The sequence below is a fragment of the Salvelinus alpinus genome, chromosome 3 (genome assembly GCF_045679555.1).
Source record: "Salvelinus alpinus chromosome 3, SLU_Salpinus.1, whole genome shotgun sequence".
NCBI classification, from domain to species: Eukaryota; Metazoa; Chordata; class Actinopteri; order Salmoniformes; family Salmonidae; genus Salvelinus; species Salvelinus alpinus.
Window position 1 is genome coordinate 37819485 of NC_092088.1, and position 25316 is coordinate 37844800.

The 25316-nt window shown below is 41.7% G+C and overlaps 1 protein-coding gene across 6 annotated transcripts in view; it reads left to right on the forward strand.

Moving 5' to 3' along the window:
• LOC139570635 (A-type potassium channel modulatory protein KCNIP2-like) overlaps nt 1-25316 on the forward strand; it is a 221134-nt gene that overhangs the window by 181498 nt on the left and 14320 nt on the right. For 2 of the 6 annotated variants that reach the window (XM_071392676.1, XM_071392675.1), the window contains one exon: nt 24188-24290. The exons of 3 other annotated variants lie outside the window; for them this stretch is intronic. In XM_071392676.1, coding sequence (XP_071248777.1) covers nt 24188-24290 — 103 coding nt within the window. Of the gene's footprint in view, nt 1-19697; nt 20069-24187; nt 24291-25316 lie in introns of those variants that run through there. One more of the 6 variants, XM_071392677.1, reaches the window with a different exon arrangement.

Here is a 25316-nt window from a genome sequence, read left to right on the forward strand (position 1 = left end):
TTCTATTGACTCCTCAGATAACCTAAAATGTAATCAAACTATAATATTTCATACGGAAAGAAGTATGTTCAATAGGAAACCGATATTAGCAGGTGTGTCTTGTCTTCATCGCACGCCCAAACACTAATTTCCAATAGTGTGTCCCAGTACTAAAATTCATATTCCTTACTCGTTTTGGAAGAAACAAGCCTGAAACCTTGAACATAGAGTGCAGACACCTATGGAAACCAGAGGAATTGCATACTGGGAGCTAGATTTCATTATTTCCCTATACTTTCCATTGTAAGAGCATGGGCTCTCAAAACAAAAACGTTTCCGGTTGGTTTTTCTTTGGATTTTCTCCTACCATATCTATTGTGTTATAGTCTCCTACATTATTTTAACATTTCTACATCCTTCAAAGTGTTTTCCTTCCAATGGTACCAATTATATGCATATCCTGGCTTCAGGGCCTGAGCAACAGGCAGTTTATTTTGGGTACGTCAGTCAGGCGGAAATTGAGAAAAAAAGGACCCTAGCCCTAGCATTAAATAAAGGTTCAATTAAAAAACAAAAATGTAAAAATGTAAAAATTGGGGGAGTCTGAGGTGCATTTACAGCTGTCTATTCCATAGGGATAGAAAGGGTCTCTTTTGTTTAGTCTCTTTTGCATTACATTACATGGGGTTCTGATCAATTGCCTTAACAGTGCAAATTATCACTGGTCTTTAGTATATAAAGGTATACCAGAGAGAGAAGGAAAAATGCTGTTTTTTATACATGCATTCGAAAAGTATTCAGACCCCTTGACTTTTTTCACGTTGTTATGTTACAGCATTATTGTCAAATATATATTTTATAAATAGCGTTAAAATTAATCACTAACCTTTGATGATCTTCACCGGATGGCACTCCCAGGACTCCATGTTAGACAATAAATGTGTGTTTTGTTCAATAAAGTTAATCTTTATGTGCAAAAACCTCATTTTAAATTGGTGTGTTATGTTCAGAAATGCATTGTCTCAAACAAACATCCGGTGAAAGTGTAGAGAGCCACATCAAATTACAGAAATACTCATCATAAACATTGATAAAAGATACAAGTGTTAAACACACAATTAAAGATAAACTTCTCCTTAATGCAACCGCTGTGTCAGATTTCAAAAAGACTTTACGGCGAAAGCTCACCTTGCGATTATGTTTGGTCAGCGCCAAGTCACAGAAAAACATAAAGCCATTATCCAAAGAAGGAGAGGTGTCACAAAACTCAGAAATTGCGTTATAAATATTCACTTACCTTTGATGATCTTCATCGGAATGCACTCCCAGGAATCCAAGTTCCACAATAAATGTTTGTTTTGTTCGATAAAGTCCATCATTTATGTCCAAATAACTCCTATTTGTTTGTGCGTTTAGTCCAGTAATCCAAATGCTCAATGCGCGATCACTTAGTTCAGACGAAAAGTCAAAAAAGTTATAATACAGTTCGTAGAAACATGTCAAACGATGTATAGAATCAATCTTTAGGATGTTTTTATCATAAATCTTCAATAATGTTTCAACCGGACAATTCCTTTGTCTTTAGAAATGAAAAGGAACGCAGCTAACTCTCACGGCCACTTGCCTGACTGAGCTCATGGCATTCTGCCAGATCCCTGACTCAAACAGCTCTTATTCGCTCCTCCTTTACAGTAGAAGCCTGAAACAAGGTTCTAAAGACTGTTGACATCTATTGGAATATGACCCCATAGACACTGTATATTGGATAGGCAATGACTTGAAAAACTACAAACCTCAGATTTCCCACTTCCTGGTTGGATTTTTTCTCAGGTTTTTGCCTTCCATATTGTTATACTGTTATACTCACATACATCTTTCAAACAGTTTTCGAAACTTCAGAGTGTTTTCTATCCAAATCTACTAATTATATGCATATTCTAGCTTCTGGGCCTGAGTAGCAGGCAATTTACTCTGGCCACCTTATTCATCCAAGCTACTCAGTTCTGCCCCCCAGTCCCAAAGAAGTTGTGCAACAACAGTCAAGCGCTATGATGAAACTGTCTCTCATGAGGACCGCCACAGGAAGGGAAGACCCAGTTACCTCTGCTGCAGAGGATACATTCATTAGAGTTACCAGCCTCAGAAATTGTACCCCAAATAAATGCTTCACAGAGTTCAAGAAACAGACACATCTCAACATCAGCTGTTGAGAGGAGACTGTGTGAATCAGACCTTCATGGTTGAATTGCTGCAAAGAATCCACTACTAAAGGACACCAATAAGAAAAAGAGACTTGGGCCACGAGCCACGAAAAACGAGCAATGGACATTAGACCGGTGAAAATGTGTCCTTTGGTCTGGAGTCCAAATTGGAAATGTTTGGTTCCAACCGCCGTGTCTTTATGAGATGGGGTGTGAGTGAACGGATGATCTCCGCATGTGTATTTCCCACCATAGAGCATGGAGGAGGAGGTGTTATGGTGTGGGGGTGCTTTGCTGGTGACACTGTCTGTGATTTATTTAGAGTTCAAGGCACACTTAACCAGCATGGCTACCACAGCATTCTGCAGCGATACGCCATCCCATCTGGTTTAGGCTTAGTGTGATTATCATTTGTTATATTTATTCTACAATGTAGAAAATAGTAAAAAATAAAGAAAAACCCTTGAATGAGTAGTTCTAAAACTTTTGACCGGTAGTGTAGTTATCCAGACTCTTTACTTAGGTCTTTGTTGAAACACCGTTGGCAGCGAATACAGCCTCTGAGTCTTCTTGGGTATGACACTACAAGCTTGGCACACCTGTATTTGGGGAGTTTCTCCCATTCTTTTCTGCAGATTAGCTGCACAGCTATTTTCAGGTCTCTCCAGAGATGTTCGATCGGGTTCAAGTCCAGGCTCTGGCTGAGCCACTCAAGGACATTCAGAGACTTGTCCCTTTGTTGTCTTAGCTGTGTCCCTAGGGTCATTGTCCTATTGGAAAAGGAACTTTCGCCCCAGTCTGAGGTCCTGAGTGCTCTGGAGCAGGGTTTCGTTCATATTTCCCTCGATCCACTGAAAAACATCTCCACAGCATGATGCTGCCACGACCATGCTTCACCGTAGGGATGGTGCCAGGTTTCCTCCAGATGTGACACTTGACATTCAGGTTTCATCAGACCAGAGAATCTTGTTTCTCATGGTCTGAGACTCCTTTCAGTGCCTTTTGGCCAACTCTAAGCGGGCTTTCATGTGCCTTTTACTGAGAAGTGTTTTCTGTCTGGCCACTCTACCATAAAGGCCTGATTGTTAGAGTGCTACAGAGATAGTTGTCCTTCTGGAAGTTTCTCCCATCTCGAAAGAGGAACTCTGAAGCTTTGTCATTGACCATCGGGTTCTTGGTCACCTCCCTGACCAAGGCCCTTCTCCCATGATTGCTCAGTTTGGCCGGACGATCAGCTCTAGGAAGAGTCTTCCATTTAATAGTGATGGAAGCGACTGGGTTCTTGGGGACCTTCAATGCTGCAGAAATGTTTTGGTACCCTTCACCAGGTCTGTGCTTCGACACAATCCTGTCTCGGAGCTCTATGGACGATTCCTTCGACCTAGTGGCTTGGTTTTTGCTCTGTCATGCAGTGTCAACTGTGGGACCTTATACAGACAGGTGTGTGCCTTTTCAAATCATGTCCAATCAATTGAATGTACACAGGTGGACTCCAATCAAGTTGTAGAAAAATCTCAAGGATGATCAATGGAAACAGGATGCACCTGAGCTCAATTTCGAGTCTCATAGCAAAGGTTCTAAATATTTATGTAAATAAGGTATTTCTGCTGGTTTGTTATACATTTGCAAAAATGTCAAAAAACCTGTTTTCACTTTGTCATTATTGGGTATTGTGTGTTGATTGATGAGCACATTTATTTTCTTTAATCCATTTTAGAATAAAGCTGTTATGTAACAAAATGTGGAAAAAGTGAGGGGTCTGAATACTTTCCGAAATGCACTGTAGGTACACTGAGTGCACAAAACATTAGGAACACATGCTCTTTCGATGACCTAACCAGGTGAATCTAGGTGAAAGATATGATCCCTTATTGATGTCACCTGTTAAATCCACTTCATGCCTTGTAAATGAAGGGGAGGAGACAGGTTAAATAAGGATTTTTTAGCATTGAGACAATTGAGATGTGTGACATTCAGCGATTCAGGGGGTGAATGTGCAAGACAAAAAGTTGAAGGGCCTTTGAACGGGTTATGGTAGTAGATGCCAGACGCACCGCTTTGAGTGTGTCAGTAACTGCAACACTGCTGGGCTTTTCACACTCAACAGTTTCCCGTGTGTATCAAGAATGGTCCACCACCCAAAGGACATCCAGCCAACTTGACCTAACTGTGGGAAGCATTGGCATCAACATGGGCCAGCATCTCTGTGGAACGTTTCCGACACCTTGTAGAATCCATGCCCTGACAAGGTTCTGAGGTCAAAAGGGGGTGCAACTCAATATTAGGAAGTTGTTCCTAATGTTTGATACACTCAGTGTATATTGGAGAGAAGAGGTACAGATGTAAGATCTTAATTTGACCAATATTGGCGCAGTAAAAAAATTCTGCAGCAAAAGGATTTTAACGTTTAGTCCATAATGTTGCTTCATCGGTGGTTAGGCTATTAGCTGGCCAAAATTTGGCTGCATGAACGTGTAATCTTGTTAATATAACCATGTGTTATTGCGTGTTTCCAGTGAATTTATGTCAATCATGAAGCTCATCTACATCTCCTGAGATGCAGGAAAATTCTCAGCAACAAAAGAGGGATCAAATTAAGATCCTACATCTGTATAAAACAACTGTGTGGTTATACACACAAAATCTTAGGTGCTGTGCTAATAAAGTATACATAAAAAGAACAGAAAGGCCAGCACACTGTATATGATCCCAATTACCACCTTTATAGACAAGTTTTCGATCTCAATAATTTAAGTCAGATCAAGTAGAGGTATAATGCCTTGTGTGATCTCCCTTTCCAAATCAACATTTAGCCCCTAACTACTTCATGCTGATCAGACGGATTTGGACAGAGACTTGTGTGTGTTGCCTGTGTGGCATCCTTTACTGTAATTATGTCAGTGAATAAGAGAACAGGTCGTATTGATGCACTTTTGCACTGACTGGGGGCTGGAGGACCACGATAACACACACACACACACACACACACACACTTACACATCACCTACACACACACACATACTGAGTGAGCTGATCTTCAATCCTTTTGATAACTTATTACTCTGAGAGGACGTTCTATTCGTCTCACTCTTTCCACCTCTCTCCCTCCTTCCTCTTTCTCTCTGTCTCTCCCATTCTCTCTCTCATTTTATTTATCTCTACTTTTTACCTCATCTCGGGCACACAGCCAAAGGACCTCTCATTCATTACTCCTCCACCCCTCTTCCCTTCCTCCTCTCCCCACTCCTTGAATGTCAGTTGGCAAAAGTGTATGTATTGCTCATTTGTACTTTGAGGAAGAGTGTGAGCCTGGCAGATTCTATTCAGAGTGGTGTAGGAAGTTGTGAGGCTGGCAGAGTCTGTTCAGAGTGGTGTAGGAAGTTGCCAAGTAACATAATTCAGATATGGAGTATCATTGGTCCTGTCCAGGGGAGTGAGTGTGTGTGTGTGTGTGTGTGTGTGTGTGTGTGTGTGTGTGTGTGTGTGTGTGTGTGTGTGTGTGTGTGTGTGTGTGTGTGTGTGTGTGTGTGTGTGTGTGTGTGTGTGTGTGTGTGTGTGTGTGTGTGTGTGTGTGTGTGTGTGTGTGTGTGTGTGTGTGTGTACATAATTCATGTATGTGCTTGCTTGTACACATTCAGGCCTTTTGCAAAATCGCAGGTCTCTTACTAGACCTGCACCATGCATGGTGCTCTTTAGTTGCCTATCCTTGGGCATTGTGACTGCCTCTATCTTGCACTCTCTCTCCTCGTTAATATCTTAATGATTTAAAAAGTGTCTGTCTCATGACATTGTAATACATTTGGTCTCCAGTCTATGGAGACCAAAAACACAGGCTACTACTCATTCTACCGTAGGCAACATAAAGTTAAATTAATTTGTTGGAGTGTTGCGCCCCTGCCTTTGGCAAAATGGGCACTGCCTATCATGGGGCAGCATCAGCGCTCACCTAAATAGCCCCTACGCCACTGGGTGAGAGAAGTTATCATTGTTTTTGGGCAGAATAATGTGAGGTGTTATGTGTTGTTGGAGGTGCGTCTTGGTCAGTTTAGCACGGAAAATGCCGCCCTCGTCAAACTCTGAAACAGCATAAATACGGACATTACAGAACACCATTACAGGCACCTGATGCCTATTAATCATTTGATAACAATTTTTACTTTCCATCATAAACACTATGAAAATAGATACTTCATACTAATAGGCTATCCAATATCATAGCTTAGGCTACATTTGATTGCATAATATGCCTTTTTATAGAGTAGGAGTTGAGAGATAAGTATTCAAATCAAATCAAATCAAATGTTATTTGTCACATACACATGGTTAGCAGATGTTAATGTGAGTGTAGCGAAATGCTTGTGCTTCTGGTTCCGACAATGCAGTGATATCCAACGAGTAATCTCACCTAACAATTTCACAACAGCAACCTTATATACACACAAGTGTAAAGGAATGAATAAGAATATGTACATAAAAAAATATATGAATGAGTGATGGTATAGAACGGCATAGGCAAGATGCAGTGGATGGTATATAGAGTACAGTATATACATATGAGATGAGTAATGTAGGATATGTAAACATTATATAAAGTGGCATTTTAAGATAGGCCTATGTTTCTTTGTTCTCTGCTGTGGGCAGCCCTGGCATGGTCTGCCAGCAGTTTCCTCCCTGGATCTTGACTGGTGCTTTTGCCTCCCTCTCCCTTGTCACTACCTTTGTGTGGGCAAAGCACTGCGTTTTCTGAGGTGGCAGAGACAGGCAGTTGACACCTGAGGGGGTTGACCTCTTCTTCCAGTGGGGTAGCCTCCAATTGGCATTGATGGGTAGTTTTTCCAATGTGCAAAGTTTAAAGGGGCAATCAGCAGTTGTAACATAATTTTTTTAAACTTAATTATACGTATTCATTGATTCTTGAAGAATATACTTGTAAAAGCCTCATGAGCTTTAGTTCAACTGTCATACCCGATCAGAACCCAAAATACAAGCTTGTTTTACTAAACAAGGAAAATATAAACAAACACTATGTAGCCTCACAACATGGTTAAAACTATAATTTTGATATCATGAATGGTCAGTCCTTGCATCTGTCTATGAATTTGAGAGCGGTATTACATTTCTCCAGGCCCATCCCTCAGCTTTTCACCATACCAGGGGCGGGGAATGATGGAAACATAAATGTCAAATGCTAGACATGACCATATTTCAAAGTTAGCATTTACCATTAGGTCAATTACCTATTACCTTTCATGATACTGATGCATGCTGTTATATATGGAAGGACATGCACACTCTATTGGAATAAAAGTGTATAGACATCTTGTAATTTTGTTGACATTCTGGAAGGGATCAGATTAACACATCACAGCCAGATAGATGCATTATAGTAGCTAGCTACTGTGAAGGAAAATGTTATGTTTGTGCGTCTCTAATAACCAATTTGACTGGGTTAATGCAAGTGACTGATTGATCGTGCCTGGGAGGAATCCTCCCTATCAGTATCTACAATTTGGCAGTACACTCAGAACCTTGTTTTGAGAACAAAAGGGATATCTCAGTTTCAAGGTCTCAGCTTGGAGAGAAGAAGCCTTGTGAGGAATTGGTCAGTCGCATGTATGAACCAAACGTTAATGATGAATTCCTTATGAATAAGCTAAATTATGCAAAAATAACTTGTCTGTGTAAACACGCCTCATAAGAGAACTAACAGGACTGCCCCGGTGGAGCTCACTTCAGACCGGTACTATATGCATTTAAGTTCGACTGTGACCTCTCCAGCTTGCTGTTAATAAATAGAATGATTCATTTAAGATTGACTTCAGGTGTCCCTGGTCTTAATTTCCACGACACTACCCCACTGAGTGGTTTTCTTCACTTTCTTCCAGTAGGCTACTGCTCAGTCTGTCAAAGTCACCACCAACACGGTATACCAATCAATGCAATGGTGCTATTTCTTTTACAATTTCAATGATTCAACTTTAGCTATATTTTTGTATCTGAAAACAGCTGGTGCGCGATGTCTAATATTAAAGAAGTCTCAAGGTATTGCTTGGCTGAGGTAGAGTACCTTATGATAAGCTGTAGACCACACTATCTACCAAGAGAGATCTCATCTATATTATTTGGAGCCGTCTATTTACCACCACAGACAGATGCTGGCACTAAGACCGCACGCAACAAACTCTGTAAGGCCATAAGCAAACAAGAAAAGGCTCATCCAGAAGCGGTGCTCAAAGTGGCCGAGGACTTTAAAGCAGGCAAACTTAAATCAGTTTTACCACATTTTTACCAGCATGTCACATGTGCAACCAGAGGGAAAAAATATCTAGACCACCTTTACTCCACACACAGAGATGCATACAATGCTCTCCCCTGCCCTCCATTTGGCAAATCTGACCATAATTATATCCTCCTGATTCCTGCTTACAAGCAAAAACTAAAGCAGGAAGTACCAGTGACTCGCTCAATACGGAAGTGGTCAGATGATGCAGATGCTACGCTACAGGAATGTTTTGCTAGCACAGACTGGAATATGTTCCGGGATTCATCCAATGGCATTGAGGAGTATACCACTTCAGTCATTGGCTTCATCAATAAGTGCATCGACAACGTCGTCCCCACAGTGACCGTATGTACATATCCCAACCAGAAGCCATGGATTACAGGCAACATCCCCATCGAGCCAAAGGCTAGAGCTGCAGCTTTCAAGGAGCAGGACACTAATCCGGACACTTATTAGAAATCCTGCTATGCCCTCAGATGAACCATCAAACAAGCAAAGCGTCAATACAGGATTAAGATTGAATCCTACTGCACTGGCTCTGACACTCGTCGGATGTGGCAGGGCTTGAAAACTATTACGGACTACAAAGGGAAACCCAGACACGAGCTGCACAGTGACGAGAGCCTACCAGACGAGCTAAATGCTTTTTATGCTCGCTTCGAGGCAAGCAACACTGAAGCATGCACGAGAGCACCAGCTGTTCTGGATGACTGTGTGATAACGCTCTCGGTAGCCGATGTGAGCAAGATCTTTAAACAGGTCAACATTCACAAAGCTGCAGGGCCAGACGGATTACCAGGACGTGTACTCAAAGCATGCGCGGACCAACTGGCAAGTGTCTTCACTGACATTTTCAACCTCTCCCTGAACGAGTCTGTAATACCTACATGTTTCAAGCAGACCACCATAGTCCCTGTGCCCAAGGAAGCAAAGGTAACCTGCCTAAATGATTACCGCCCCATAGCACTCACGTCGGTAGCCATGAAGTGCTTTGAAAGTCTGGTCATGGCTCACATCAACAGCATCCCAGATACCCTAGACCCACTCCAATTCGCATACTGCTCCAACAGATCCACAGATGACGCAATCTCAATCACACTGCACACTAAGGAGCTGATCGTGGACTACAGGAAAAGGCAGGCCGAACAGGCCCCCATTGACATCAACGGGGTTGTAGTGAAGCGGGTCAAGAGATACAAGTTCCTTGGTGTCCACATCACCAGCTGACTATCATGGTTCAAACACACCAGACATGAAGAGCCATCATGAAGAGGGCACGACAAAACCTTTTCCCCCTCAGGAGACTGAGTGGCACGGGTCCCTAGATCCTCAAAAAGTTCTACAGCTGCACCATCAAGAGCATCCTAACCAGTCACCACCTGGTTTGGTAATTGCTCGGCATCTGACCGCAAGGCACTACAGAGCGTAGTGCATACGGCCCAGTACATCACTGGGGCCAAGCTTCCTGCCATCCAGGACCTATATAATAGGCGGTTTCAGAGGAAAACCCATAAAATTGTCAGAGACTCCAGTCATCCAAGTCATAGACTGTTTTCTCTGCTACCGCACGGCAAGCGGTACCGGAGCGCCAAGTCCAGGACCAAAAGGCTCCCTTAACAGCTTCTACCCTCAACATTTAATCAAATGGCCACCGGACTATTACATTGACCCCCCCTTTCATTTGTTTTCTACACTGCTGGTACTCGCTGTTTATTATCTATGCATGGTCACTTCACCCCTACCTACATGTCCAAATTACCTCAACTAACCTCTACCTCCGCACACTGACTCGGTACCGGTACCCCTGTATATAGCCTCGTTATTGTTATGTTATTGTGTTACTTTTTTTTTTGTTACTTTTTTTTATTAGTTTACTTGGTAAATATTTTCTTAACTCTTCTTAAACTCCACTGTTGGCTTAAGGGCTTGTAAGTAAGTATTTCACGGCAAGGTCTACACTCAGCGCATGTGACAAATAAAGTTTGATTTGATTTGATCTTAGTTACTGCTGATTTTTATGTAACACCGCTATACACTGAGTATACAAAACAGTAAGAACACCTGTTCTTTCGATGACATAGACTGACCAGGTGAATTACAGGTGAAAGCTATGATCCCTTATTGATGTCACGTGTTAAATCCACTTCAATCAGTGTAGATGAAGGGCAGGAGACAGGTTAAAGAACGATTTTTAAGCCTTGAGACAATTGACACATGGATTGTGTTTGTGTGCCATTCAGATGGTGAATGGGCAAGACAAAATACACTAAGTATGTGGAAAACTGCTCGCGGAACATCTCATTCCAAAATAATGGGCATTAATATGGAGTTGGTCCACCCTTTGCTGCTAAACCGACTCCACTCTTCTGGGAAGGCTTTCCACAAGATGTTGGAACATTGCCACAACAACTTGCTTCTATTCAGTCACAATAGCATTAGTGAGGTCGGGCACTGATGTTGGGCTACTAGGCCTGGCTCACAGTCGACGTTCCAATTCATCCCAAAAGTGTTCGATGGGGTTCAGGTCAGGGCTCTGTGCAGGCCAGTCAAGTACTTCCGCACCGATCTCGACAAACCATTTCTGTATAGACCCCGCTTTGTGCACGGGGGCATTGACATGCTGAAACAGGAAAGGGCCTGTTGCCACAAAGTTGGAAGCACAGAATCGTGTAGAATGTCATTGTATGGTGTAGCGTTAAGATTTCCCTTCACTGGAACTAAGGGGCCTACCCCAAAACATGAAATACAGCCCCAGACCCTTATTCCTCCTCCACCAAACTTTACAGTTGGCACTAGGAATTGGGGCAGGTAGGGTTCTCCTGGCATCCGCCAAACCCAGATTCATTCGTCTGACTGCCAGATGGTGAAGTGTGATTCATCACTCCAGAAAACGCGTTTCCACTGCTCCAGAGTCCAATGGTGGCGAGCTTTACACCACTCCAGCCGACGTTTGTCATTGCGAATGGTGATCTTAGGCTTAGGCTGCTCGGTCATGGAAACCCATTTCATAAACTCCCGACGAACAGTTCTTGTGCTGATAATGCTTCCAGGGGTTTGTTTGGTTATGATGTTGATGATAATCATAATCATAACCATTAACACCCACATAATATTTATGTATAAATCGTTTCAGTAAGAACCGGATGCCATACTGTGAAGTTCTGTGCTGTGTGCGTGTGTGCGTGCATGTCTTTTTATAGCCAATAATCCTTCATTACCTTCCCACTGTTTGTCTGCGCAGTCACAATCTGAATGAAGGACAATTACAGAAAGGGAGAGGAGGCAGGCAGGCATGCAGGCAGGCAGGCAGGAAGAAAGAAAGGAGGTAGAATTTAGACAGACAAATCACTGTTGAATACAAATGCTAATGATAATGCTGTTTGATTTATACAACACTGCCCTCTGGAGGAATGTTAGTGAATTCCAATCATGAATTTATAATGACTGTAATGACTAGTTTATTATGCATTATTAAAATTAGTTACCAATGAGCAAGAATAACACAATTTGAGCAGAAAAAGGTAAAGGTAATGCTGTATTTTGGCTTAGAAAGGAGGCTTCAACAAAACGTTGATAATGTGACTAAAAAGACAACATCCTCAAAGCAGATCGTTCAATGCTGCCAGTTCAGTGCATGTGTGTGCGCGCACATGCTTCTGTTCTGAATACAGTGAAGATTTTGTAGTCAGATTTGTCCGTTGTTGTAGTTCATGCCAAAAGGGCATAGTTATTGTAATTAATCCATTTTTGTTTCAGATCCCTATTTTAAAAAACTCCCCTAAGCTAATGATCTATGCAAATGATCTCCCCTTTCATTTACTTACAGTAATTGGAAACATGTTACCCAAATTTGAGCGCTATTTGTCAATGCCCCCCTCTTTCACTTACCTACAGTATACACACACACACACACACGCGTACACACACGCACAGACACACATACACACACACACACACACACACACCCACACATAGAAACACATATACAGCTAGATACTTTAATTAGCTTATTATCTTTTCAGAGGGATAATTCCAAAGGTAGAAGTGTACATCTGGAGGTGTTTCAACTGTCTGGCCGCAGGCAAAGTATTCCTCATCATAACTAACACACAGTTTGGCTGATTAGAAAAGAAGGTAGAACCATATAGGGTTCTTCAGTTTGTCCCCATAGGGAAACCTCTATGTAGGGTTCTTCATAGAACCCTCTGTAAATGTTGTTTATCTCGAAACCTATATGAAGGGTTATGCCTAGAACCCTCTATAAACGATTTTACCAAGAACCCTTTCATCTTTGAAGGGTTCTTCCCAGAACCCTCTATAAATGGTTTTACCAAGAACCCTTTCATCTTTGAAGGGTTCTTCCCAGAACCCTCTATAAACAGTTCCACCAGCCTTATTAGCCTTTATTTGTTTATTATTCGTTTTTTTTATCAGCTTTTGCCGAAGCAGCAGGTACTCTTCCTGGGGTCCACAAAAAAACACAAAACATGAAAGTAACAAAACACTGATAAACTAATAGACAAGGACGGTCACACAAATTAAAAATACAAGGATATGCACACAATATTTTAAAAAATCTTTCAAAATAAACTCTTTATGACAATACATTACACAGGCCTATATCATAAGACCTTCTTTGAGGGCCTAGTTATATCCTAACACAGTGGTGTTAGGAAACTCCTGGTTTACAGGCCACATCTGTAAACCAGGAGTTGCCTATTGGAATCCAGCCAGAGTGAGGATATCCAACAATTGGAGCTTTTAATCACCTGCATCCTGCATTCAGAATGACTACCAGAATAGGGAAAATTGAGTAAGGAGACTACCTAAAAAATCTAAACTGGAACAACCATCTCAGTAACATGTGCAATAACTCCAACTACTAACAGATTGGATTCGTTTAGAAAAATATATTTTATCTTTGTGTAGCATAATATTAATCAACCAAACAATATACATGCAAAAACACAGATATTCTGCAATTCTGAAAATCAACCTGCAATAGAGCATGCTGGGAAATATGTTAATGGCGGGTGTGGTTTTGAGTGTTTTAGTCTACACAGAGTAAAAATTAGCTAAAAAAGCAACAAATTCCTATGAAAATGGCCTATGTGGCATTGATATGAGTCAGAAACAGTTATTCTAGTGTCAAAATTGACTACAAAGTGTAAATAGGATCATTTTGGTCATAAAGTCAGTCTTGTCTAAAATGGAGTTTGGAACATCCTTGCATCACAACGTGTAAATGAAGGTTGGGTTTTGATTTGACAATGTCCATTTACTCACTTACATGGAGTGAACAGCTGCGGTGATTGCTCTCTACAGCATAGACAGTGAGACAGACCTGCCCAACAGCATTCTAGGAATTTCGAGGAAGTGAAATAGGCCAAAGTGTCTCATATCATTAACCAAATACAGAATCAAATTTTTCTAGGGAGCAACAGAAATATACGAGCACATCGGCGTGTTCAGTGGCTCTTTAACACCAACACCAAGGTTCTTTTACACCACTGAGTGTTGCGTTAATTTAACTCCTGAATCAACACTAGACATGTTACACTGAAAAATCAGCACTAAGTAAAACTGGGCAATTTGCTGTTTACCATACAATACACTGCTGGTTCACTCATTCCCTTCTATTCTCCTACTAGCTGCTCAATAAAATCACAGAAAATACTCATTTGAAAGATAGAAATCATGTCAAAGTGATCAACTATGTCCGTACTGTAAAATGTATGTAAAATGATTAAGGGAATACCAGATACATGCTCAAATATTCCCATATAGGTACATTTTAAAACATTCTCACAGGTATCTTTTTAAACTTAGAAGATTACTCAAACTCCTGATGTTATAGGATAAACACTGAGGTAAACACTAACACTAACTATTTAAAATAAATTTAAAAAGACAATTTTTTTTAAAAGCCTATCAGATTCAGAAGGGTTCTACCCCCTTCTTGCCTTCCAAAAGGATCCTTATTGCCTTCCTTCTTGAGTCACCAAAGAACCATTTCTTCCAAGAAAACGGTTCTTAGGAGGTTAAAGGTTTTAGGTAGAACCCGTTGCCTTACAAAGAACCCTCTACTTCCAAAAAGGGTTCTTCAGATGAAAACGGTTCTCGGTAGAACCCTATCCCTCTTCAAAGAACCATTTCTGAACCCTTTTTTTCTGTGTAGGGCTGTGTACGGCTGTCTGTGTGTGTGTTTGTGTTTGTGTGTGTGTCCATCCTGCCCTTCCTGCTACTCAGCAGGCCAACAGACACACCTACAGGGACACAGCAGACATCAAACCAAGACAGACTGTACAGGATTGAAATAGACAGAGGGATACAGGTCCGTGTCAGACAGGGCGTGGGTAATATGTCAACATTTCTGCTGCCTCGAGCTGTGTTTAGACAGAGATGGAGGACCAGGTATTCACATATCATTATCTTACAGTTACTGTAGGTGTTCATAGTAAGATGTTGGTCTACCTAATGATAGTAGATTTTACCTGGCATCTGAAACTAGCAGCCCTCCAGTTTCCAGTTCAATTCCCCCTTGTTCCATATTTAAACTAACAATCTTCCAGCTTTTCTCTACCTGTCGCCACCTCCTGTAAGGTAGAGAATACAATGATGAATGAATAATTTATTTTACACAGTGAGGAGCTAGAGCAGAGGAGCCTGTTTGGAATATGAGTTCATTTCAGCAGGATCTTCATCAGACACAATGCTGTGTTTGATTAGCCCAGCCATTTGCAATAAGCTCAGAATATATGAAGGACCTGATCCAGGTCAAGAATGTGTGTTTGTGTGCGCGCGCGCATGCATGCGTGTGTGTGTTAGTATGACATGGAATGGGAGCTATTGAACGCATGTCTCTAGAATGTGTACTGACTGAAAGACAAGACAGCCCATTTAAATCAAATCAAATCAAATCAAGTTTATTTTATATAGCCCTTCGTACATCAGCTAATATCTCGAAGTGCTGTACAGAAACACAGCCTAAAACCCCAAACAGCAAGCAATGCAGGTGTAGAAGCACGGTACTTAAGCACGGTATTTAACTGAGCTAATTACAGTGAAGTGGAGCACATTCTCAGGATATCAGGACACGCACACACACATACAGATGCAATCAAGATATAGAAAAGAATTATCCTATTATTGTCTCTTTAGTCCGAGCATAAAAGGTTGCAGTATAAAGACAACTCGGTTTGAAAAGGTTTCTCAGTTTGCTCTACTTCCAAACTGTCATTTGAAACATGTACTGTACATATCAAACCTGCACCAGTCAGATCCAGAGTACCACTCAGATCTCGCTCTCGCAGGTAAACAGACAAACAAGATGTTCTCTACATGGCACCACATGACCTTCATATCACAGAACTGTCCCTATCACTGAGAATAGATGGAAATTGAATCCATGTAGAAAATTGCCTTTGGCTTGACAGTGACATGATCAACATCACAAGCAAACAACTGTAAAACATCAGCAGCGCACCATACAGTGCAATCTCAAAGTATTCAGACCCCTTGACTTTTCCACATTTTGTTACGTTACAGGCTTATTATAAAATGGATTACATAAAAAAAAACTCCTCATCAATCTACACACAATACACCAAAAAGTGAAAACAGGCTAAACATTTTTTGGGAAATGTATTAAAACTATAAAACAGAAATACCATATTTACATAAGTATTCAGGCCCTTTGCTATGAGACCCTTTGCTATCACTACTCTGTAGTAGTGTAGTGGTCTTTAACTTCTACTTGCTACTCATCCCGGATCCGGGAGCACCCCCATCAGTAAAAAAAGCTGACTAGCATAGCCTAGCATAGCGCCACAAGTAAATACTAGCATCTAAATATCATGAAATCACAAGTCCAAGACACCAGATGAAAGATACACATCTTGTGAATCCAGCCATCATTTCTGATTTTTAAAATGTTTTACAGGGAAGACACAATATGTATTTCTATTAGCTAACCACGATAGCAAAAGACTCAACTTTTTTCTCTCCACCATTTTCTTACTGCATAGGTAGCGTTCACAAATTCGACCAAATAAAGATATAAATAGTCACTAACCAAGAAAAAACTTCATCAGATGACAGTCTGATAACATATTTATTGTATAGCATATGTTTTTTTCGAAAAATGTGCATATTTCAGGTATAAATCACAGTTCTACATTGCAGCTGCAATCTGAAATAGCGTCGATGCAGCCAGAATAATTACAGAGACCAACGTCAAATACCTAAATACGCATCATAAAATATTTCTGAAAAATACACAGCGTACAGCAAATGAAAGACCAACATCTTGTGAATCCAGCCAATATTTCAGATTTTTTAAGTGTTTTACAGCGAAAACACAATATAGCATTATATTAGCTTACCACAATAGCCAGAAACACAAGCAATTTACCAGCAGCAAAGGTTAGCGATCGTAACAATCCAGCAAAAGATATATAATTTTTGACTAACCTTGATAAACTTCATCAGATGACAGTCCTGTAACATCATATTACACAATGCATATAGGTTTTGTTCGAAAATGTGCATATTTAGCAGCACAAATCGTGGTTATACAATGTGATCAGTAGCAACATTTCAGGCATTCTGGCCGGCGCCATCTTGGACAGGCACCTAATCTAATCGATAACTAATCGTAAACTTGACTAAAAAATACAGGTTGGACAGCAAATGAAAGACGCATTAGTTATTAATGCAACCGCTGTGTTAGATTTTTCAAATTAACGTTACTAGACATACAGTGTGCGTTACAGCCAGACCAGTGCCGAAATTAATGGCGGACAAATCATTTTACATTTTTCCACAGAAATACGAATTAACATCATAAATAGCTCTTACTTTTGGATGAGCTTCCATCAGAATCTTGGGCAAGTTGTCCTTTGTCCAAAAGAATCGTTGCTCGGTTGTAGAACGTCCTCTTCAACTTTGGAAATAGCAGCAAACATTAGCTATGTGGCGCAGACATGCCCAAATCTTCAAAACGCAATACAAAGGAAATTCCGAAAATCGCAATATACTCACATAAACTGATATAACTCGGTTTAAAATAACTTCGTTATGATGTTTCTAACACCTATATCGAATTAAATCAGAGCAGGATATATCTAAGGCCGATAACTTGAGCTTTTCAGAACGCCATGCTGAGGTCCTGCTTTGCGCCACGACGAAGGTTGAAAAGAGTGCACCCCCCATTCCATGGGCTTTTATATGGTCTCAGATCTGCCTAGAAACTCCATTCCAATTCTCATTGGTTACTGACATCCAGGGGAAGGCGCGTGCAGTTCATGTCGACCCATAGGATACATACAGAGTTTTAAACTGATCCTAGAACAGAGTCTACATTTTCAGATTTTGCAGTACCTGTCAGGAATTTCGCTGCCAAACGAGTTCTGTTTCACTCAGAGAAATAATTCAAACGGTTTTAGAAACTAGAGAGTGTTTTCTATCCAATAGTAATAATAATATGCATATTGTACGAGCAAGAATTGAGTACGAGGCAGTTTAATTTGGGAACGATAAATGACAAAGTTGAAACAGCACCCCCTATATTGAGAAAAGGTTTTAAGCACTGAGCAGACAGACCAGTCCTCCTCACTCTTCTCCCCTCTTTCCCACCCCTCTATTTCCCCCCTCACCTCCCCTTTTCCCCCTTTTGCTTTTTTGAGTGAAAATTCATTGAGAACACACACAGCCTTGATCCTCAACCCACTTTCCATCTCATCCCTTGTTCCTTTTTACTCTTCTTCCACAGTTTTATCAATCTCCTTGAGAGTGGATATATTTCCACTTGTTGAAATGTTCCACTTGATGTCCCACATATTGTACCTGAAAGGTTGTGACACAATGTCTTTCTCTTTTTGCTATAAAGTGAGATCATTTTTAGGCTTAAGCGTAGTGTTGGTTTAGTGTTGGTTTGGTTTAGTTTTGATCACTTAGTTTCACTAGTTAGTTTAACTGTGGCTATAGTTTGTCAGACTGCTTCGTTTGGCTAGGTAAGTTGAACTATGTATGGTCTGTTATTCTAATTGGTTGGTTTACTGTTGGTTTGGTGTCAGTTTTTGGTATGTTGGCATGGTGTTGGTTTGGCTGTTGTGGCGTTATTATGACATCCAGTCTAAACATCCTGAGGTCTGGCATCTTAATGGCACAGAGACATGATACACCCGGAGTCAGATTTCACCCAATTTTACACATTACAGCTCACTGGCACACACCTACTTCCATGTGCGTATGTTAGTGTATATGCAAGCCAAGGGAAGCACTCATGGGAAAGAGAGCCACATCTGTGAGTCTGGCCACAGCTGCCAGCGACGTGTGAATCCTAGCTGCATGTCACTCCCTCTCCTCCCTCACCTCCCCCATTCCACCCCTTTCCTTTCCTTCCCTCTTCTCTTCTCCCCCGACTCAGCCATCCTGTCTCTTCTCTCCACCATCTCCTCCTCTCCTCCTTCTTCTCCCCTCTCTCCTCCTTTCATCCCTCTCTCCTCACTCTTTCCTCCCTCTATCCAAACTCATGCTACTGACCCAACTACACACTAGGAGGGACTGAGCAGGAGGGGATGGAGAGATGGAAAATGGGAGGGAAGAGAAACAGACAGAAATACAGAAAGAAAAGGGAGTAGGTAGATAGCACCTTCATTTCTAAGAATGTATCAATCTAGAAATTTAAAGGGTTCTTTGGCTGTCACTATAGGAGAACCCTTTGAGGAACCCTTTTTGGTTGCAGGTAGAACCCATTTGGTTCCAGGTAGAACCCTTTTAGGTTCCATGCAGAACCCTTTCAACAGAGGGTTCGACATGGAAACCAAAAGGGTTCTACCTGGAACCAAAAAGGGTTATCATATGGAGACAGTCGAAGAACCCTTTTGGAACCCTTTATTCTAAGTGTGTTGGAGGGAGAGTAAAATCATGAACCTTAGATATAGCTTAGATCTACAGAGGACTATGATCACCTCTTTACTCTGGTTAACTACCTAATGATATTGGAGAGTTCTTCTTAGTCTAGATAACGATCGTTAGAAATAACAGACGATTGATGAGAGTTGACTAGGCTGGCTGACAGGTCCACCCGTAGGGCTGAGTTACAGAGGACCTTCTCTTTACCTTTGACCTGTGAGCTGTTCTTGACAGGTCTGCTACTATGGACAGAGTCAACTCTGCAATGTCAATACTACCTACTACAGACAGAGTAGAGGTGACAGAGAGAGTGAAACTCTACATCGTCATCACTTCTGACCTGAGTGGACGTACCATGGCTTTCTACTTGCAGATAGTGGGAGACTGAACAAGAGAGAGAGATCAAGGTGGACAGAGATATAAATGCGACTTTGAGGGACCGGAGGGGGTCTGAGCTAAGGGGGGCTCTCTTGGATTGACACAGATAGACCGAGAGAAGGAGAAAAAGAAAGAGGGAAGGGAGAGATCTACCTCTCTCTCTCTCTGGGACAGTGTGTCAAGATGCAGTTGTTGTTTTTCCATGAGGTGTGGGAGATGGAGGGATTGCAAACCGTGGGGATACTCCTGGTGGTCTGTAGCTCCCTCAAACTGATGCACTTCCTGGGGCTCATCGATTTCTCCTCAGAAGGTAAGATACAGGGGGCTGAGGGATGGATATGAGACAGGGGGCAGGGGGGGGGGGGGGGGTACGGGACAGGCGTAGGTAGGGATAGGGGTAGGAGAATAGGCAAGGTTATGTGCTGGGGACAAATGTAGGAGCTTCGGGTTAAGGAGAGGGTTAGGGACATGGATTAGGTTTGGGGACAGGGGTAAATTGCGATTAGGATGAGGATAAGCTCCGGGGAAAGGGAAGGGTAGGAGGCAGAGATAGGGGTAACACTAGAGTTTCGGTAAAGGATAGTCAGGCTTGGGCAGTAGCATGTTCTAGGGCAGGAGTAGGTGTAGAAGGTGGTGATTCAGGCCGGGGTAGGGATAACAGTAGGGGAAGAGAAAATACAAATATTAAAGGAGGGAAATGTGTGTGTGTGTGTGTGTGTGTGTGTGTGTGTGTGTGTGTGTGTGTGTGTGTGTGTGTGTGTGTGTGTGTGTGTGTGTGTGTGTGTGTGTGTGTGTGTGTGTGTGTGCGTGTGTGAAACCATGCTAATGCACCCTAACCTAAACATACGTAGTAAATTAGCATGACCTGATTTCTCCCTATCATCAGGTGTGTGTGTGTTGGTGGTCTGGGAGATGTGGGGCAGAAACAGCACTGCATGTGTGTCTACTCTCTCTGTCCTCTCGCACTCTTCTCTGTGCCTAATGAGCTGTGGACTGGGACAGTCTATAGTTTATATTAGTTCTGGAAAGATGACATTTTTTGGATAGTGGGTCATGGATTGTGGCAGTTTGAGGTTAATAGTAAACATGTTTTTCCTAAATGTGGTTTGTGTATGGGTACCCTCAAGGGAACACAAGGCAGAGTTAGCCGAAAAGACCCCCAAAGATCCCAGACATTCCTTTGACTTGAGATGATAGGGTCCATTTCATCAACTGCTTTTCCTCATTACGTAGGTAATAATGTCACCCTGTGTGTGCGTGCGTTTTGGCTAGAGACGGAGCAGTACGTGAGTGATTCAGCCCTGGTGGCCATATGGCTGTGATTACCCTGCGTGGGCCAGATCACAAACACACACACTACATCCCATCTCCCCGGGCTACTGTGTGTGTGTGTGTGTGTGTGTGTGTGTGTGTGTGTGTGTGTGTGTGTGTGTGTGTGTGTGTGTGTGTGTGTGTGTGTGTGTGTGTGTGTGTGTGTGTGTGTGTGTGTGTGTGTGTGTGTGTGCGTCAGTACCTCTAGCTCGAATATCTAACCTTGAGCTACCTATTTTTGCAGCACACTTGTAGGGTGTGGAACAAGGTAAAAAAAAAAGGACAAGGTAAACAGGTCAACAGCTTGTCGTTAAAACATAGTCGTTGTTATGTCAACCTGTGTGTGTGTGTGTTCGTGTGTATGTTAGGGCACTGTGTGCGTGTGCATGTTGGGGGCTGCCGTGGGACATTCAGGTTACCAGATGACAGAGAGCAGTATAGAGCTATTGTGAGCAAAGTGAGACATCTGACCCCCCCCCGGCCTTCACAACTGCATACACAGAGTTCCCACCTGGGTAAAGAGTTTTCATCTCCCTAGCTGTTTCAGACTGGAGTAAATAAAAAGTTCTGCTGAAAAAAGAAGGTAATATATCATACAGATACAGTAGCAGCTGTCATGATTATACGCTGCCCCTAAAACCACTCTGGTACATCCCTCTGAGCTTTCCTTTGCTGTATTCCACTACTTTACTTGTGTAATTCAATCTCTGTAATGGAAAAACACTGTATTGACAAGCACAAATTATAAGGTACAGTACTTGCTGGCAGAATCCCATCCACACACAGACACACACACTCTCTCTTTCTCTCTCTCTCAAGTGCACACACCACACACCCTGGGGCAGAGGGCTGACTGGAACTGTGCTACATGACCAGATGTATTATCTGAGGCCTAATGGGCTGCCTGGTCAGCCTTCAAATGACGACAACAGACTCCCAATGACCAGCACAGACCAGGAGAGAGGAAGAGACAGGGAGAAAGAGAGAGGTAAAGAGTAAGATAGATAGAGAGTACTGATATAGAGTACAGAAGTGTATTAATGTATTGGTATAGTTAGGGTTAAGGTTATACAGTACTGGTCTCTATCATGGCCTTCATCCCTCAGACTGCTGGAGTTCTACTAAAAGGTGTGAAGTTGCTGTTACCATGGAGATGCAAGAGTAAGTCCCTCTCTTCTTCTCTTTGCCTTAACCTTTAGGACACAGAGGGATGCAGTACTGTTGTACTTGGGTTGTACTTGTACTGTTTGTGTGATAAGGTGAAGGTGGTGGGGTGAGTAGTGAGTAACATGGGCTGATTTCTGGTGGATGAGTTCTGATGGAGACGTTCTGATGGATGATTTTGAGTGGATGAGTTCTGATGGAGACGTTTTGGAGTTCTGATGGATGAGTTCTGGAGATCTGATGGATGAGTTCTAGTGGATGAGTTACGCTCTGTGAGAATGTGAGGACTGGTGGGGTTTGAGTCGTTCGATTAAGGTCCCTGTGAATCTTGATCGAACAGAGAGCTCAAGGTCGTTTCCAAGTAATAGGACCCATGAGCACCAACATGTGAAGTTCATGGGAGCATGTCAAATTGGGTGTCAAATTAAAACAATTTTTGAGAAAAGAAGGCATATATAAATGTTTCAACCATTTTGTATCCTTAAAATCAGGAATAGAAAAAAAAGTCTTAAAATGTATTAGAAACATAATAATGTTGAAGTAAAGACCACTGCCAACTAATAGAACCACATTTTAGTTTAGGATCATTTTTCTGCCTTCTGTAAGTTTAAGAAACATTGCCTTGTGCCTTGAAACTCCGTTACCAAAATCCCACATATCTTTAAGATATTTTCGAATAATGAAAGTTCACAGTAGTAACAAGTAAATGTAGAACTATCAATAAGTTAGTGTTTTTACTGATATCAATTTTGTTTATGAATTATTAAGTGATTCAAACTCAAAATTCCGTTACCAAATTGGTGACTGAATTTCTGCAATTCAATTGGCTACAATGGCAAATCATAGTATTAAAAAAACATATTTGGGTTCACAGGTTTAGGTTCACAATACTGTACTGAACTCTACTGTTCTGTGATCTACTGTGCTTTACTTTGATGTCCAAACTTGTAAAACATAGACGTCTATGATTGGTTCAGATTTGGTCCGGACCAACCAAATGTAGTCTTGTTTGGGGGCAAAGTTCATTAAAATAATAGCCAGTGTGTAGAATAATACCCAAATATGCAAAGGAGGATATGGAATATTTATACCTTTCTGTACCTATCACCATGAAGAGAAACATTCATATCCATAATTATGCATTTCTTTGAAGTACAGATCAGGGACCCATGATGAAATTCCGTTACCGCAATTCCGTTACCGTGTGTAAACCCACTTCACTTACTGTAGTTCAATAACCAAAATAGTTTTTTACAAAGTCAATGTGTCATGTCATAGACATAAACTGAGGGAGATTTTACTGAAAGTCTGGTACCAAACTTTGCATCTGTTCAATGTAAATTGTTAAAAATAGTCCCTGCATTGAGTTGTATGGTTTGTTCAACTTTGAAATCAATGTTTTTTGTGTGTCATACATTTTAACTGACAAATCCGTTATCGTGGAATTGCCCTCAACTGGCTTACCGTGTTATGGTAGCCTAGGAATTGTCTAGATATTGTGCTGCATTAATTCCTTAATCTCTCTGAAAATATGACATAAATGGGATTCCTACCTCATAAGAACCTTTTATCTTGCTCTGTTTGCCATTGACTTCCCTCAGTTCCCTATAGTCGGTTCAGACTAAAGATGTAATTATGGCTTCATACTGAGTATTCATTATTTGTTTGTGTTTGCCAATGACTCCCCTGTAGAGGTCTGTGTATGGTGGTGTAAGCTAATAGCTGAAATGGACGCCCGTCCTAGAAAAGCCAGGTCAGCGAACCAAACCGCAAACTGCTGCCCTTACTATGGGAGACTGCATGCTTCAATGCGTGTTGCTTATGCTGTGTGTGCATGCATGTGTGCATGGCAGTGGGTTTGCATGTCATTTTATGTGCATGTGCAGGTCTACGTCTGTGAGATTGTGTTTCTGTGTGTGCTCTGTCTAACCTCTGCTATGGTTGGTGATTACAGGTAACACTCCCACCATCAAAAGTAAAAAGACTATAAAGCAGAGATTCCTCAAGCTGCTCCCCTGCTGCACGCCTTCCGTTGCCGCCTCAGTCAGTCAATGCAAGTGACTCTTCACTCTCTACAAACACACGGGAGCGCAAATGCGCACACACACACCCACGCAAACACACACACACACACACACAATATATCTGGATATACTGTATCTCAGTATCATTGGACTGTGTGTTTTGGTCTCCTGGGAAAATGATGATATTTTTGTCTGATATGGTGTGTGATGGAGTCTGATGTGCAGAGGTGAGATGGGGACAGACAGTCACCCATGCTATACCTGTTGGGATAGGAGGAGAGAAGGAGTGGGGGGTGGTTGTCTTCAGCTGACCGTGTGTGTAAGGAGGTTGGGATAGAGGAAGAGAGGGATGAGTGGAGAGAGAAATGGATGAGGAGGGAGAGAGATGTAATGTGAGGAAATGTGATTTTGGTTGACGATCTGATGGCTTTTGTCGTTACACTGTTGCGTCGATAGGTTACCACTACTTACCACTACTTTCACTGAACGTTATCGTCAATGAGTACACCAGTTTACTATATTAACCTCTGCATAGATATTCAGGAAACAGACAGTGTGATGTTGATATTTTCTATTGATGACTTGACGACTACGTGTCGTCCTTTGTGCTCTTCAGTTTAGGAGAATTGTAATATAATGTAGATGTAACGATTACTCATCTAGCTGTATGTTCAGGTAAAGCTACAATAGTGTAATAATATTTCAAAAGTTGATCATTAACATTGACATACACTGAGTGTACAAAACATTAAGGGCACCTTCTTAATATTGAGTTGCACAGGGATGCTGGCCCATGTTGACTCCAATGCTTCCCACACTTGTGTCAAGAGGGCTGGATGTCCTTTGGGTGGTGGATCATTTTTGATACACACAGGAAACTGTTGAGCTTGAAAAACCCAGCAGAGTTGCAGTTCTTGGCACAAACCAGTGTACCTGGCACCTACAACCATACCCCGTTTAAAGACACTTAAAAATGTTGTCTTGCTTTTCACCATCTGAATGGAACATATACACAATCCATGTCTCAATTGTCTCAAGGATAAAAAATAATTCTTTACC